General features: G+C 37.2%; 1 protein-coding gene across 4 annotated transcripts in view; it reads right to left on the bottom strand.

Annotated features, from left to right (window-relative positions):
- HERC1 (HECT and RLD domain containing E3 ubiquitin protein ligase family member 1) overlaps nucleotides 1-18,515 on the bottom strand; it is a 196,323-nt gene that overhangs the window by 66,765 nt on the left and 111,043 nt on the right. For all 4 annotated transcript variants that reach the window (XM_004374646.2, XM_023729707.1, XM_023729706.1 and 1 more), the window contains exons 26-34: nucleotides 17,659-17,710; nucleotides 10,349-10,614; nucleotides 8,360-8,575; nucleotides 7,599-7,719; nucleotides 7,127-7,364; nucleotides 6,783-6,976; nucleotides 3,863-4,018; nucleotides 2,412-2,518; nucleotides 1,779-1,889 (exon numbers count right to left, since the gene is read on the bottom strand). In XM_004374646.2, the coding sequence (XP_004374703.1) occupies nucleotides 1,779-1,889; nucleotides 2,412-2,518; nucleotides 3,863-4,018; nucleotides 6,783-6,976; nucleotides 7,127-7,364; nucleotides 7,599-7,719; nucleotides 8,360-8,575; nucleotides 10,349-10,614; nucleotides 17,659-17,710 (1,461 nt within the window). The remainder of the gene's footprint in view (nucleotides 1-1,778; nucleotides 1,890-2,411; nucleotides 2,519-3,862; nucleotides 4,019-6,782; nucleotides 6,977-7,126; nucleotides 7,365-7,598; nucleotides 7,720-8,359; nucleotides 8,576-10,348; nucleotides 10,615-17,658; nucleotides 17,711-18,515) is intronic.

Raw genomic sequence — 18,515 nt, forward strand, 5'->3', positions numbered from 1 at the left:
CAGCAGTCAAGAAATCAAGACGCATTGCATTGGGCAAGTCTCCTGCAAAACATCTCTTTAAAGTGTTGAAAAGCAAAGATGTCACCTTGAAGACTAAAGTGTGCCTGATCCAAGCCATGGTGTTTTCAATAGCCTCATATGCATGTAAAGCTGGATGATAAATAAGGAAGACCAAAGAATTGACACCTTCGAATTGTGCTGGCGAAGAACACTGAATATACCATGGACTGCCAAAAGAACGAACAAATCTGTCTTGGAAGAAGTACAACCAGAATGCTCCTTAGAAGCAAGGATGGCAAGGCTACATCTAACATACTTTGGACATGTCAACAGGATCAGTCCCTCCCTGGAGAAGGACATCATGCTTGATAAAGGAGCGGGTCAGTGAAAAAGAGGAAGACCCTCAACCAGATGGACTAGCACAGTGACTGCAACAATGGGCTCAAGCATAACAACGATTATGGGATGGCGCAGGCCTGGGAAGTGTTTTGTTCTGTTGCACACGGGGTCATTATGAGTTGGAACCAACTCGATGGCATCTAACAACAACAACAACTAGGAAGATGAAAAAGTCTGAGGAAAGTACAGGACGTGATGAAACCAGGGATGCTATTTTTGACGTACTAAGCATGAGATGCCTAGTAGACTATAATTCAAGTGCTGAGATAAATAGAAGATGTGTATATAAGTCTAGAATTCGGGAAAATGGTCAGAACTGGAATTACACATTTGGGAGTCAATGACATACATGTCTGAATAAGGTCTCCTTAGGTGCAGGAGAGGGAATGGGGGTGAGGGTTCTTGGGACCAAGCCTTGGGATACTCCCAGCACTTAAGAGATTAAATAGAAGAAGAACCAATAAAAGGGAATGAGAAGAAAAGGCCATTGTACTGAGGTAGAAGGAAAAACCAGAAATAGTGTGGAATCATGAAGGCCACGAAAATAATTAAGGTAGACGGATGGATTCAAGAGATATTCAGGAGGTAAAATCAGTGGGGCCTAGGGACCACATAAATGAGGAAGTTAGAAAGTCTAGAATTCCAGGAATACGGGTTTAGAAAACTAGGTGCCACCAACCAAGAATGGGGTAAGAAGAAAAGGAGAAAGGTTTAAGGGAGCAAGACCTGGGTTACCATGTAAGTTTGGAAGGCACCCACATGTAGGTGAAAATGGTTATGGATGTGGATGAGACTGCTAGAAAAGCTAAGGATAGAACTCTGAGGAACACCAATGATTTGGGATGGGGGAAAGGAGAAGGTAGCACCAAAGAAGTGTTTACTCCAGAGGAAATCAAGAACTGGTAGAGGGTATATACAGAGATCTAGGAGAAGGCCGTGTTTTGAAAAGCCACAGTAGCTAGAGTTTCCAGCAGTCAAGTAAAATATAGACAAAAAAGTGTACACTGTATTTAGCAATTAACACTTATCTTTGTCATTTAATTTTGGTGCCTTGATGGAAGATAAACTGTTGGGCTGAAAAGAAAATAAGTAGTAAGGGAGTGGCTGAAATGTGTAGATTACTCTTTTGAGACACTTAGTAGTGAAAGACAAAGAGAAAATACAGAAGGCTTCATGGATAAAAAAGAGATTTGGGAGAGCAGGGATGAGAAACAGCATATTTCTAAGCTGAGAGAAGGACCCAGTGGACAGGGAGACAGTGCAGAGAGACCAGATGGAATAAGTGATACAGCAAGGTCCCTCAGAGACAGGATCCAGAGACAGGTGACAGGACATTCACTTGTGCTGTTTAAAATTACCTTTTTGGAATAATCAATTACCTGTAATTTTATATCTTGTTCTTTTTCCTTTATCTGAATAGCATGTTTGGCCTGAGCAATGGGTGTCTCCCACATACAATCCGACAGAAGGGAAAACAAACGTTCAACAACCTGTTTTATTGAAACGAAAAAGGATGATGCAATTTGAAAAGAGTAATTTTAAATACTTTTAGAAAAGATAAATCATAAAACTACAATATCAGGTCACATGTTAAGTTTGATTATACAACTGTCAGTTGTCTTTTGTGGTCAAAGTTAAACATCTTTAGAAAGAGCATTAACCCACTAGAAAGTAGGTTCCATTGCCCTCACGTTGCCTTACTATATGGGCCTCTGATCAGGCCATACAACCTCACACAGGCCTCTAGAGAGGTCCAAGCCTAATAAGAAATCCCATAGATTTTCCTCTTCTTCTGACCTTGTAAGTATCCCCTATCCCTCCACTCCTCATACTCCATAACTTAATTTTTCTTTCCCCTCGCCTGGGGGTGGGATAATGAAGCATCTCAGAAACAGAAGTTATGCTACTGAATACGTGGCACATTTAAAACTGAAGAGTCTATGAGTCTAGATTTTGGGTGAATCATATGGTGGATGTGAAAAACATCTCCTAATAACTTTAAAAATAGAAACCTGGGCCATTTGATCATCTTCTACGCCAGATTCACAAGCTGGCAGCACAGCTTCAAGGACGTGAAGTGCAAGGAGCCTTGTTCTTAAGTTACCAACTAGAGGAGTACCTGAAGGGAAAAGACATTTTCTGATTATCAACGTGGTTTAAATTCAAAGTTAAAATAAACCTCTTAAAAAAAAATCCCTGAGGTTGCTGACCATTTGTGGGTGGAATGGACTTCATTTCAACCTATTAGCACAAAAATTCTGGAATAATCCTGTACTCATTAATAGGAATATTCATGTTTATGCCTCAGTTCTTAGGTATATATAATAAGAAAAGCACTATAATAACCACCTGTGCCAAGTACGGAGCCCTGGTGGCTCACTGGTTAAAAGCTTGGCTGGTAACCAAAAGGCTGGCAGTTCGAATCCACCAGCCACTCCTTGGAGACCCTACGGTGCAGTTCTTCTCTGTCCTATAGGGTCGCTATGAGTCGGAATCGACTCAACAGCAACGGGCTTTTTGGTGCCAAGTTCCGTGCTATTAATTTTATACATGTTAATTCCATAAACCCTGCACTGTATCCCCATTTTACTGATAAAGAAACTGAGGCTGAGAGAAGTTAAGTAAGGTAAACAAGGCCATGGAGCTCAGTAGCCTTTTAAACAGGTCTGTCTGTCTCTAAAGCTCATGCTTATTACACTCACTGCCTCCCCCTGTCCATGTGCTGACTGACTCACAGAGATCCTGAGGGCTAACGGCGAGTAAGTCATGTGTATCTTCTAAAGGAAACAAAGGTAGAGATCAGGTATTGATGCATAAATACGTGCTCTTCTTTTAGATACACATTAATATAATAAAACCAGGTGAAAATAAATGGATATCTGATTTTTATTTATGCTCTAAAAACTTAACCAATGTTAAATAAGCCTTATCTTATTAAAGTTATACTAATTAAAAAAAAACTAAAGTAAACTGAGAAAATATGCACATTCAATAACATGTACCATGGAAGAGTATGTCACACATTAGCATATTTGAACAGACCAGGAAAAGGACTGACAGCAATCTATGCAAGCAGACCCATTCTTCAGGCTAAGAACCAGGACATAAAACTATCATATGATGTATATCACATAATCAGAAGCCACAATCAAGGCAACAGAGATCACAGCATGATAAGAGAGAATGGACAAAGTCAGTCTGCATCCTGATAATCAAGGAAGTAAAGTCAAAACCTGTGGCAAATTCTCACATTAAACAGATCTTCTCCAATGCTACTTTCTATTATTAATTCCTAGCAATTTTTACTCCTGAAATTAAGAGTTTTCTTTTGATCAAATAAGTACTCATAAAAAAATAAAGTCTTGAAATTAAGGCCAAGGGTTTAATGGGACTAACATCTGGCATTATAAATAAAAAACGTGACATATAAAAACACTCTAAAATCAAGGTAAAGCTCATATACCTGAGGAACATTTCTGAGATGCTATATTGAGAAGCACCTCTGTCCACTTTGGGGAAGCCATTTTTGACTGAATTGCTTTTGAAGACACAACTCTGCGAAGAAAAACTAAAAAATCGCCCAGGCGCAGTTCTGCTGCATGTTGTTTCCTGAGAGCAGCTGAAGAGTGAAGAGACAAGTTTACATGACAACCAAAAGCCAGCAGGAAACAGTCTTATCTCAGATAATGTACATTTAGATTGCAGTAAGCACAAACCTGATTCAAAATCTAGGTTGTCACTAAGTTACTGAGTTTTGGAAACTTAAAGAACAGAATGAGAAAGGCTGGAATATAAAGCCAAACTGAAAACATCTTTTACCTCTGTATACGATAATAGTGAGCATGCTAGTATAAAGTACGTGTACTTGGTTTTTTCTTTTATTTTGTTGTAGTTGTTGAGAATATACACAGCAGAAGATACACCAAATCAAGTTTCTACATGTGCAATTCAGGGACACTGATTACATCTCCAAGTTGGGCAACCATTCTCATCCTCCTTCCTGAGTTGTTCATCCCCCATTAGCATGAACACACTGCCCCCTAAGGTTCCTATCTAATCTTTGAAGTTGCTACTGTCACTTTGATCCCATATAAATAGTTCTTAAAAGAGCATAATGCTTAAGGCAGACATTTTTCACTAGTTAAGTTAAACTATTGTTTCGTTTTAAGATTTCTATTCGGTTTTGTGCATTTTTTCCTCTTTACTGCTTCTGTAAAGATTACAGCCAAGAAAACCCTACGGGGCAGTTCCACCCTGTCACATGGGATCACTATGAGTCAGAATTGACTCAACAGCACCTAAAAAACAACAATTTGTCTTTATAGGAGGGTGCATCTAGACTGGAGGGCTTAAATCAGTAAGGACAATTAGAGAAAAGCTAAGAACTCCATCTTTCATCCCCACAGTACTCTACCTCTTCTTTACATAAATGCTAAGTGAGTATTTTTATAATAATAATTTGAAGAATATCAAATTTTAGCCAGCCCTGCGTACCCACATATCTCACTCCAACCTTGCTCCTACACATTTCTTCAAGGTCCAGTTCAAAAGCTACCTCTTCTATGAGACCTTCTACCTGGGTAGAGTTACCTGGGAAAATCCCTTATGAGGGCCTGCATCCTCCCTAACCTTTAGCAGATATTTCTGTAACAAGACACTAAATTAATTAAAGACTGGAGGCCTTAAATAATTAAAATAGTTTGTGTTTCAGTATCAATACTACCTTTGAAATTAAGGGTATAACTTCCTTTTAATTAAGTATTTTAGGAAGGCTGGGGGGTTATTAATACCTGGGCAGCCTGCCTCTGAATGCCTGCCCACTGCTGATAAGAGTCAGTATCATTCTCAGCTATCCCTGTAAGTAGAGAGGGTCCAGTGGTCCTCTCTCCAGGATAACCAGAGGGGAAGGGACATGGACTCAGTCTGCTGTCTGCTGTTACTGCTGAGACTCACTCACGGAACTGTTTCTCTCTTCACCGGAGAGGAAGGATCCAGCTTTCCTGGGGATCTAGAGTTTGGCAAGTAACTATACAGCCTCCTCCCTGCTGTCCACACGTGCAGTCCTTAGCACAGCAGGGTGAGAAACTGCCACCCTAACAACCCTTGGTCCCCCAGTGGGTCCAAGGAAAACAGGAGGTGGCATTACGTGCTTGCTTTTACGTATCACATCTTCTGAGCCTGCTCATGTTCCTTGTATAAAGATCACACTCTGTACATAAACAGAGAAAAGGAATTTGCTACTGTTTCAATCTCTAAAACTGAAAAGCTAGTCCTCCATCCATTCTCCTAGATTGTGAAGAGATTTAGATATTTCTTCTTCTTGTGTGACACTGCAGTTATTTGTCTGTCTGCCTCCTTCACAATCCTAGAAGGTGCCTGAGGGCAGGGAAAATGTTTTATCATCTTGTATCGCCAGGGTATTTTCACTATCTATTCATCCACCCACCTATCAACAAAAATATTATTATTTTTATGTATTTATTACATTATTTCAATATTAATATGAAGATTCACTGAGTACTCACTATGAGCTTTACGTGTATTATTTAATCCTCAAAACAACCTTAGAAGGTTGTTCCTATGATCAGCCTCATTTTACAGACGAGGGAACTGGGGCCCAGGGAGCTTAAATAACTTGCTTTCTTCCACCATCTACCTATCTAATCCAGAACAGACTTGAGGACTCCTAGAGTTTATTATGATAATGGGACATGGAAGAGTCACAATGTATTCTGAATAGGTGATAATTTCAGACCTTTATTCCATTAATTCTGTAAGAGACACACGCAGTAGTTCACTCTTCAAAGTGTAGTTCCACTGAAATACAATGCTGACTGAATTTTTTAAGCTGTGAGTAGATGATCATATCACAGCAACCAAAATTTATGATGGTGAAATATAATGAAGAATTAATTAGTGACTAGGGAACAGAGCAGCCTAGGAAGAAGTCCAGCCCCTCTAATTAGAACCCAGTTCCCAAAAATCAAAACCCCCAGTCCTGGGGGAACACGTAGGCCAGGGCTGTGGTTAGAGATGGCTTGTCAGGGTCCTATGCTAAGAAAACACCTGACCTCCCAGGCAATCAGGCAATAACCTGGGGAACCAGTCACACAGACTTTAGGCCCTAGAGCCAGGACGCCAAGGAGAGGCTGAACCTAGACAGTGAGCAGGATGGCCACAGCATCAGGGTTAGCAGACTCTAAGGTGAGGAGGCAGGGTCAGAAGCTCGTCTAAATTATGCATATTTGGAGAAAAAACGGGTTTGTAAACCAACAGCAAATACAAATCCTCATAATGGAAAGAAGTCTACACTCTTAATGATACGTACACAATGAGGATTCAAAAAAAATGCTTGTAAATAATGATGAAGAGTTTAATCATACCTCTGAAATCTCTCTTCTCAGTTTCTCCACTAGAGTCAACCTTTTTTTCTTCTTCCTCCCCCTCTTCTCCTTCCTCTTCTCCAAAAGAGGCCATAAGTAGTACACCAGCTTGGGACAACAAATTCTTCAACTGACTACACAGCAGATCCAACAAGGACTGAACTACCTTGGGGCTCAGTTTATCAGCGTAAGTCCTATGTGAAACAAAAGGGAAAAAATAAGGGGCGAGGATGCAGAGGATAAATGTTGTTTGAAACGCAGAAAGTGGATAATAAGGGGAGATAGAGATTACTAAAATGTAGAGAGAACAGGCCCCATATAGTTCTACCATCTACACTGCTCACCCTGTAGTGATGGCTAGAATCTGGAGCAGTCTTGTACTGGCCACTTTCAAAGCTGTGCTAAGCTGGGAAACACCCGTCTTCGGTAACAACTGCAGAGGCTGTCCTAGCATGGTGTCTGTGCCACATAACTGCGACAGTACGTTTAGCAGACCAGTGGAAATTGCCAGAGAAACATCCACTGGTTGATAATGGACACTCAGGGCGAAAACAGTAACCAAAAGTAGACGCTGCTGGGCTTCTGGAGAAAAAAAAGAGAGAGGGAGAGACAGCTGAGAATCTTCTTTGAAGTAAACAAACCATTTACAAAAATAAGTAATTTTCCAAAATATAAATAGTAATATGAAATGCTATTACATTTTCAAATATTTATTTGATCTATTAATGTTAAACACAAGGTAGAAAATTCAACTAGCTAGCAAAAGCTCCGGCTGAAATGTAACCTTCGTCTTGTATCGGCAGGAAAGTTACTCACCAATGTGATGTTTGTTTGCTTGTAGGGCTCTCTCCAGGGTAGCAGACAACTGTTGATAAATCTTATGCACAGCCACCTGGATTTCAATCTGAATGTTTCTCTTAGCTGCTCTGATCCCATCCTGAATTATACGTAAAGATTTACTTTTTCTATGAGCAACAATAAAACCTCCTTGCCAAAAAGAGAAGCATTTTATCCCTAGGTTATGCTATAGCCCTATGCTAGTTTTTATTTACTATATTTCACTTACGAAAGTTTTACATAAGCTTATTGTCAAATGCTTGATAATTCTTCATTCCTTATAACCTTTCTCCTTCCCTACAAAGTAATTTTTCCTCTCTAAATAGGGAAGACATTGGATGACGTAAAGACAACTTTTTTTTTTAATTATCAAAGGAATCAGAGAAACTAGGCAAAATGATCAAATCTAAAATGTAAACACTTGAAACTCATCCTCGCAAACTCCAACCCCTATTCTAACTCAGCTCTATCTATATCCCATTTGGCTAAGGGCTAATAAAACTGAGCCAGCAAAGAATCTAAAACTACACTAGTACCGTGACTCCCCTAATCCCACATGCATTAATTAGGAAACTAAACCAATGAGACATCCTAAAAAAATAATTTAAAAGTCTTTATATATTTAAACCTCAATCTTAAACACCAGAAAGTTTAGCATTATGAATTAGTTTTCTCAAAAGTCGGCTAAAATCTGAATACACTACAAGGTGTCATCCGCATGAGGCAGGTCTGTCACCTACCTGATAGTGATGCAATCGGCCACTCTCTCCGCTGGCTCCTGCATGTCCAACAGTGCCTAAACCAAAGCATCCTGCTAGAAACTGCAGCCTCACAGATGTCAGCAGTGCGGATGACTGGAAGCCTGAGCTTGACCTGCTTCCTGCCTGAGAGACGCTACCCTTTTCCTCCATCCCCGACAACAGGACAAGGATCTGGTGAAGTGCCTCTAAGCGAAGCTTCAGAAAAAGTAAAAGACACATGTTTTAGAGTTCTTCACTGAACTTAGACACGAAGAAACTCTGTCACAGACAATATATTATTCAGCACACAGGAAATTCTGACAATTCCTACGAATCTATCTGGTTTTAAGATAAACATTCATTTTACTATTTTGACTGTTTTTTTTTTTTAACCAAAATATACCCATTTACTCTATAAGCAAAATACTTCAGTGTAAAAGTGACTACACAGTACAAAGGGAAAAGATGTTGATCTGGATGTAGAAGACCTGTTTAAGACCAGACTCTTCCGCCTCCTGTGTGGCCTTGGGAAAGTCATTTAACTTTCCAAGTCTCAGCTACATCAGGCGTAAAATGAGGCTGATAGTACCTTATCTAACCTACTCAACAGAGTTACTACTGCGAAGCTCATGAGGAGATGTACGTGAAGGTTTCCAAACCAGAAGGTAGGACTGTTACTGGTTCCGTTATTTACAATAAAGTTGCGCAGAATGAGCACTCAGGGATTAGAGGGAGTGCTTCTCTGGCTGTCTTAAGCTTCCGGTCCATCTTTCCCAGAGGACACTGCCTATCACTGCAGCCCATCAGCCCATCCCTCTTTTTTTTTTTAAACTTTCTACTTTGAAATAATTTTAGATTTACAGAAGAGCTGTAAAGATAGTACGGAGAGTTCCCATATATCTTTCCCCTAACTTCCCCTAATGTTAACATCTCATAAAACCATGGTGTATTTATCAAACCTAAGGAATTAACACTGGTACACACTATTAACTAAACCACAGACTTTAACTGGATTTCACCAATTTCCCCACAATGTCCCTTTTCTGTTCCAGGATCCAGTCCAGTATACCACAATGCCTTTAGTGGTCACGTCTCCTTAGTCTCCTTTAGTCTGTGACAGTTTCTCAGTTTTCCTTGTTTTTGATACTTTTGAAGAGCTGTTCATGTATTGCGTAGAATATTCCCCAATTTGGGTTTGCCTCATGTTGTCTCATGATTGGTCTGGAGTTACGTATTTCAGAAAGAATATCACAGAGGTGAGCGCCCTTCTTACCACATTCTACTGGGGAGACCTGATACCAACATGACTTATCACTGGTGATGTTAATCTTGATTATTTGTTTAAGGTGATGCCTGCCAGGTTTCTGCAATGCAAAGTTATTATTTTTCCCTGTTCATATTCTATTTGTTAGAAGCAAGTCATTAAGTCCAGTCTACCCTCAAGGGGAAGGGAATTAAGCTCCACCTCCTAGGAGGAGGAATATCAGAGATTTTGTGAGAACGTTAAAACTACAGTAATTAAAAAATATTTTAGGAAAGATTCTTTGAGGCTGTGCAAACATCCTGTTTTTCCTTAAAGTTTTGCCCACTAATGTTAGCATTCATCAGTGGTCTTGCCTGTAGTGATTATTACGGTACTGTTCTAATCTAGTCCTTTTACACTGAGACAAATGAGTCAAAAGTGCGGACTCTAAGAAGCAGATGTCTGTGGCCACCAGCCGCTCTCACCCTAGTTACTAGAAGATGAAGACTTATGATTAGAGTGTCTTATTCTAAGAGATGGCAATAAAGAAAAATGTATTTTTGTCCAATTCAAACAAAATACTATGCTGTTTTAATGAACAAAGTGAGTGACACTGGAAGGCTCAGGTGAAAGAAAGGTGCAGGCAAGGAAAAAAGAAAAGGAGAAGGTTTTCTTAGAACTGTATACCCAGCAGTTCCATTTAAGTTTCCAGAGTCCCTCACAAGGAGTAAATATAAAAGACTTACTTCTGCCCTTAGCTGCTGTTGTTCCATTGCAATGATGGAGGCCTGGGGGCTTGTAGACATACTTTCCTCTGGCTCTTTAAAACCTGGGGCATTCCCCACATCTCCACTCACAAAGCTGACAACATTTTCAGTCAGAGTGTGAACTCCCAAAGACTTGGTAAGATCAAAATCAGACTCAAAGGAATAGGAGCTGCACAACCAGTCTCGGCTATGTTTCAGACGAGCCCAAGAGTCACTCAGGGATTCCAACTGACTGTGCATAGGACCTATACACAAAAAGAACAAACACACATCAGTGGCAACCAAGAAGGGTAAACATTCTAAAACTAGGTGAGGGCTGAGCACTGCTACCATACCAACCGGTGAGAAATGGATACTCATGTTTGAATACATGCATGCATTAAGTGAATCTAAGCAAAATGCTTTGGGAAAAAAGAAGAAAAAAAAACCAACAACAAACAAAAGCTAGAACAAGGTAAGAAAGGAAAAGCTCTGTTTGGTGTACCAGTGTCTCTGTCAGTAAGCGCTTTAGCAACACACTGCCACAAGAAAAAGAAAGGCAGAAGCTGCTCTCAAAATGCTTAGCTTATAATGCTCTGCAGTATTAAACCAGACCACCGTTTACGAACAAAAAGAAGGGACTAGGCACTTAGGACACTGATGGTAAGACCTACTCGTAACAGAAGGGTTTCATCAGATTTAACATTATCATTGCAAAGGGTAAGTTAAGACTGCATGTGTCTACACATCTGCAACGAAACATTACCAAGAAATGAATATAGAAGGCCAAGTAAACTTACACAAAAAAGAGATACGTATATCACTTTTGGGGTTTCATTAATATAAGGAATAACCACTGTCACTGACTGTGTCATGTGCATATTTATTATAGATAAGATTGGGAAACTCCTATATTGAGGAAGCAAAGTTTCACAGACAAGAATATGTAAGATTTACTACAGTAAAACCTGCAAAAGCCAGAACCTGTGTAAGGTGGAAACCTGTCAGAGAAAGAAAACTCAAATATTTTCCACTCACAGAGAGCAACAGGAAAGTGTAAGACTGTACACTGTCAAAGGTGGAAAACTTGCGAGACCCGGAAAAACAAGGCAGTTGTGTTCCGGCTCTCACAGGTTTCACTGCATAAAATGATACCTATAGCTATAAAATTACCGAGTCGTGTCACAATAGTTGCTGAATACCATTAGTTTTGCCAGTGGGCATTTTCTGGGCTAAAATCTTTACATTAGACAACAAAAATGTTAACATGTTTGAACACAAAAGCAACTGTCCAAGTCATTTGCCAATATTAGCTTTAATAAATATATACATGTTCAAGTCTTGCACAGCATGTCTTTTTTAATTTAATTGATCTCAGGTACCTGAACTGGATTAATCATAATCCTTGGTTCATGATACACGCTCATCACTGGTCCATGCGTGGCTTGCTATTGTATTGACACATTTGTTGATAATATGCACTTATCAACAGAGGAACTAGAAAACTGACAGTAACTTGTATCTATCTGCTCCTCCTCTAACCATCTCTCCCTGTCTCCTCCTAGCTAAGGTTATCACTATCCTAAATCCTGGGTTTATCAATCCCTTGTTTGTGCTATTATCATATACAGCTTTATCTTATGTTTTCCTAAGACGAAAAATATTTTAGTTGTTTTTAACTTTCTAAAAAAGACTATTATTTTATTTAATCTTTTTGGACACACTCTTTTCATTCAGTATGATACTGCTAACATTCATCCATATTATTGCATGTAATCATGGTTCACTTGTTTTGACTGCTGAATAATATGCTATCGTGTCAATACACAAATCTCTCTAACAGGAATGTATTTTAAGGTACTCAAATATGCATGGCAAAATTGTATTTGTTAACTAATCAGATGTAAAAGATTTTGGAAGACTAAATACTTAGACATCCATTAATGCCCACAGAGAAAGCAAACTAACACAATATTAAATGTATAATCTTATTTTTTAATTACTACACTGGTGTCAGTGAAACCCCAGGACTTTAAAATCAGCCACGGAAATTTACAATAGGCAGCTATTATTATAAAGCAACTATGAAATAATTTATGTGCATTCTAGTAAAATAATTTAGAATGGCAAAAAATACATGGCTTACTGCCTTGCATGTTTTAAAATAAATTCTTAAGATAAAAAATGATGAATTTTCTGTTTTACTGAAAACGAAAAATATCAATATGAAAATTTCCCCAAATTGTATAGCTGAATAATTTGTATGTAAAATAGAAACAAAAGTAAAAATACAAAGAATAATGTCATGGATGTATAATGTATTACAATAAAAATAATACTTAAAGAATAAAGCAGCTGCTAAGGTAAACAAAGAAACATTCTTTTTCCATTTCTTTAAGCACCCCAAATTTAGAATCTGGATTTACCCTTAATTTACAAATAATAGCTTTTGGTTCCTTGCATTGAGCTTGTTTTTTCAATAATAAAATTTCAGAATAAAAAGTTCTTCTGTTTTCCACTACTTATAAATTACTTTTCAAAATGAAAATAAAATATGCAACCATGCCAGTGCCAGAACCACAAAATGAGAGAGACTTTAAAGATCTCATCCAATTTCCTCAATTGAGGAAATGAAGGCTCAAAGAAACTGACCTGCCAACTTAATAAGATGAATTCCTTAATTTTATGGGAGGCAGTCTGACATATTCCTGTTATTAATCAACTCACAAATTTTTGATCCATGGAAATCTCAACTGCCTGCCTACACAAAGATTCGATCATGAAGAACCTACGTACATGCAGTGAACTGTCTTCATATATGCCAAAATATTCTATGGGATGGCTAACCAAACCCAACACTAAATTCTCTCTGCAATTTAAAGCAGGGGTCAGCAGATATTTTCTGTAAAGGGCCAGATAGTAAATATTTTAGGCTTTGCAAGCCATACGGTCTCTATTGCAACTATCTGGCTCTCCTGTTGGAGTGTGAAAGCAGCCGGAGACTATACATAAACAAATGAGCATGGCTGTCTTCCAAACAAATCTTATTTACACAAACACTTGCAGGCCAGATTTGGCCCACTGGTCCATGAAGTTTGCCAACCTCTAATTTAAAGGATGCAATTTATTAGGTGCATGACCCCAATAAAACTCCATGAATATAAGAAAAGAACAGGAAAAACACTATCTGAATACATTAGGATGAATAAGTAAAACAATTTAAACCCAAAAATTCAGTCTCACATCAAAAATACTCTGAAACACAAAAACCTACAGCATGGAAATGGGAGATGAAGGAACTCAAATAATAATAATAATAATATAAAAATATATGTATACATATATAACTGGTTTGTTCTGTATTGTTTTATCTGAATGTAGGAAATACTATGTTTGAAAAGCATATCAAAAGTTTCTACAGAGTAATTGAGACTAAGCCCAATTCTTACTTGATGCTTAATTCAGAGTCACCTACTATATAAAGAAAATATGATACAATGTCCAACAATAAATTTTTTAGAGTGTTTACTTGTCCTTATAGCATTGGTTCTTAAATGGAACTTTCAAAATGAACATGGCAGAGCTGCAATACATACTTTATAACCCATAAAATATGTAGGCAAGCTAAAAGGGGAAAAAAATTAAACATGCCATCATGTACTTGCTTGAAGCTCTTCTTTTTTCTGGGGCTCAACTGGCCAAAAAGGAGTAAATACACTACCACACAAGAATCAGAAGACAAAAGGAGAAATTTGATACAGGAGACAACATTTACATTTGCTCTTCTTTTTTCTATAATCCAATTTGAAATGCATAAATAAAACAGCATTTCATGCATACATTTTATACCACGAGACACATGCTGATAAATGTTTCCAGCATTATTTTAGCAATGAAACCCTAATTCTATACTTGGAAACCTTAGAGAAACAAAAAGAACCATATAGGATTTTAACTAATAAGAGTCCTGATGTTGCTTAAATTGTTGCTTTGATATCCCCAACATTCTTCATTCTATCAGCTTCAGCCTAAACATGAAAATGGAAATCAAGTATCTGCAAAAGGTATTTTATTTCTGTGAAGAATCAGCTCAGTTCTATACAACTACAGCAAATCTTTTACCAAAGTACCAAAATTTCAACATATTTTAACAGGTTTTGTCAAGATTTTTGATAGGCTGTTATGAGAATTTAATGAGTTAATATTTTTGAAGTGCTTAGAACAATGCTTGGCATATACTAAACAGTTCATAAGTGTTTAGTAAACGCAAATCTCATATTACCTCCTAGGAAATAAGCAGAAGAAATACCTGTTTCATCTACTTTAAAAGTAATTTATGATGTATCTTTGGTTTTAGAATTTAGCCTTGATACCTTTAAAAAGCTGAACAAGGAGGCTGAGCTATTTCTATTTTTCATATTGCCCCACCCCTTCCCACCATTGGCCTTCCTGGACCAAGAGCCTGACTCCTGTGAAACAGTGACAGGAGTGTGGGGAGAAGGAGCCACCACGACTGATCAGCGGGAATCCTAGTGCCCTCAATGCCAGACAGTGAGATTGGAGGCTACAGGCCATCGCCAGGGGGAGTCTCTGGAGGCACGAGAAGGGCAGCTAAAAATGTATATACAACCATTAACTGACACTTATACACCCATTTACCTTCAGTTAAAAGGATATAATTAAACATTAGCTCTCTTCTACCGCTCTTGCTAGGCTTTTAGAAACTCGGAACGACTGAGACTAACAAACGCAGTTGGCTATGGAAAAGCTATGTGAGAGGAAAAAAGCTTACATTTCCTCTTCAAATATTGCAAAGGGGTAAACAGGCACACAGAAGAATTCTCGCTTGGCTGGACATCTGCTTGTCCCTCATGGCTCAAGTCAGATTCAGCACACCTGGTGGTATGAATGGTCCCAAAGAGTTCTCAAACTTGGTAGTTTGAGGTTATTCTAGCCAACTGAAGAGAGGCATATTACGGTTTATGGAATATGGTCCACACTGACAATAAGTAAGAAAAAACAGAGTGGTTTATTTTACCATCTTTTAAGAATAAAATAAAAATGCAAAACCAAACAAACAAGCCAAAAAAAAAAAAAAAACCCACTGTGATCAGAGGGCAGTCACTTTAAAACATTAAAAAAAATTTCTTTAAAATATAATCTTAAATGTGTTTTCACTGGTAATTTCCTTTTAAAGGAGGAAATCCATTATAATAAAAGGAAGAAAAGTGTAGATTTTCATTGTTGAATTCACAAACTCTAGGGTTTATGAGATTGAAAAGTAATTTTTCATTTTTCTGTCCTTCCTAAAATAAAAACTCCTCTACTCTCGTTACCAGTCCCTAGGAGCAAAACCATCAGCAAAAATTTTCCCTGGGAATATTAAAATGGAATGATAACTAAAACAAATTGATACGACATTAAATGATATCATGAAAATATATGTAACTAGTTTGCTTCCCTATTATAACTTCCTAAACGGGTAGTGTTAAAATAAGCTTTACCCATTAGGTACTGTATATAGTTTTTCTGTTTTCAACCAGAGTTAAATTATGACAAGTTAATAGGTTTCATAATATCTTGAGCTTTTTGAAGAAAATGGTTTATCCAAAAACAAAACGTGGGTTAACGGCTCAATTTATTTCTATCTATTTAGATCTAAAACTATAGGAAATCCACAGCTACTTATAATTGTTTTAAAATTCTTTTCATGTAATTTGAAAGCGTTATATGATTCCTCCTAAATAATTCCACTCTAATTCTAGGTTGTTGATAAGTCAAAGACAAAAATACCATTTTCTGTTTTATTCCAAAGATATCACCTTGCTATACGCTTGGTTAACACAGGTTGAATCCCAAATTTTTATTTCCGTATGCATGATAAAAAGCTTAGAGAAAAGAATAATTTTAGCCAATAGACTATTACTTATATTATATTTATATAATTAGTAATAATTATACTAATTATGTATAGTAGGAAGCTCTTATATTATAGGTTGGATTCCTTATGCTACTCAATAAGTTTGGAGCCATCCTCTCTCCAGCACAAAATGACATGCATTTATTAATACGACATTGAAATTTTAGCAACAACCTGAGCTAAACAAACATTTAATTCATCAGTCAAGTGGTTAAGGAAAAGGATTCTCTGGCTGATAATGACACATGAATTGTCAATTTTTAAATAATTAAAACATAAAACACATTATGCTAAACATCACTTAATTTCTTTGATATCACACATACCTTGTAATTTTTTTAGAAACACAGCAGCTTTGATATGTTACATCCTCGAAAGACTTTTCAATAAAGAAAGCACCAGCTCTCGTTCTTATCATTCCTAGTATTTGAGGAAAACCATTCCCTATTGTAACTAAAGAATAAAATACTGCCAAATTTTACTCTATAGATGCTCCAACATTTTTCTTCTTCTGAGTTATAAACACAAAAATGAAAAAATTCATGTGTATGTTTCTTTCCCTCATTCCTAAACTGTTTTGTTTTTTTTTTCCTTTTCCTGTAGGGGGAATCCTATCTTCCTGCTAAGGTAGTTAACACAAGGGAAGGGTTTCATTTTGGAATACAAAAGATTTAATATCATGGAAATATTTTTTCCCCCACAGGCATTTAGACACTGCCACTACTGGCAATATTTAACATTTCACATTTTCATAACCACAGCATAAATGAATTTAGTATAAGTTCCAGTTAACAGAGAATAATACTCTGAGAGTTTTTAGTTATCCTTGGGTTTATATTATTAAAACTGCTGCTCTTTCCCTCTATTCATACATATAACCAAGAGTTAACTATATTATTCACTAAGTTCCTAAGAAAAGACCTTAACTCTTGATGACACTTGAATATTATTCCTAAGGGAAAAATCCAAAAAAAGTAACCATAAGTTCATCTCTCATATGCTTTATCTTAAGAGGCCAAGAAAGAAAAAACCCAGGAACTTCCAGTTTGAAAATGTGATATAGCAACTGTATCAGAGAGCTAAAATTTATGGCAAATTATGAATAAAACCCCTGTAATGAAATGCACTGTTTCTGGTACTCCATAGAACTTCTAAAAAGTCAAAGAATATGACAAAGAAGAAACAGAACTGATTACTAAATCCTAAACATTCCTAGATTATAAAAGCATGTATAAAGAAAATAGTCTTCCTTTTAACTCTTCTGATAAAATGTTTCTAAATTAACTTATTTTTTCACAATAACATTTCAAGGACAATCAGATCTAAATACATCTAATATAAACACAGCTGCTTACTTTTACCAGATATTTAATATGTTCCTAAGACTTACCTCTCTTCCTATGAGTTGATGCCAGATCCAAATCAACATTTCGTCTTCCGCTCTATTAAAAGTAAATAAATAAAAACTTAGTTGTGAAAAATATTTTCGGATTAAGATGTAATAGAGTACTAGAATAAAAAATAATTCTATAATTACAGTGACATCCTACTTATCCAGCAGTCAGGCTAACAACAAAAATCTCTAAAAACCCATTACAAAACAGCTGTAAGAAGCCCAAGTATGTACCTCTGAGATACTAACGCAAATGGAGAGTCAAGGTGAACATTAATTAACGTTGTAAAGTAGTAGAAGCTTGCTTTTGTTGTCATTTTCTTTTCTTCTTTGGAATCTTTGTCTCTTATCTTCCAGACACAGTATGACCTCATTAGTACCTTCTAGATACCTAAAGCCCCTACAGCAAAGTCTCATTTTCCAAAATTACTTTTCCTTCCTCTATCCTCACTTTCCATTCTTTTAAACACTCGCAGTAGCCTTGGCTAAGTGTTTAGAGGACAAGAATCTGAGGAATCCATGCCAACAGAAAAATAACAGTTCTAGGCTGGTAGTACTTCAAAAGAGTTTTAAAATGTTTTGAAAGACCTGGCTGTTAAAGAAATCTCAAAGTGGTGAATATCAGATAGTTTAAAAAAACACAGTGAAGATCTTCAGGTAGAATGAAAGTATGTTTCTCTGTGTGTGTAAGCGTGTATGTGTGTATTTTCTGGACACAACACATAGGCAACTATCTACTTTATCCATATGGCCAACCACATACGACTTAACCCATAAGGCCAACCGTATACGACTTAACCCATAAGGCCAACCGTATACGACTTAACCCATAAGGCCAACCGTATACGACTTAA

The sequence above is a fragment of the Trichechus manatus genome, unplaced genomic scaffold (genome assembly GCF_000243295.1).
Source record: "Trichechus manatus latirostris isolate Lorelei unplaced genomic scaffold, TriManLat1.0 scaffold00030, whole genome shotgun sequence".
NCBI classification, from domain to species: Eukaryota; Metazoa; Chordata; class Mammalia; order Sirenia; family Trichechidae; genus Trichechus; species Trichechus manatus.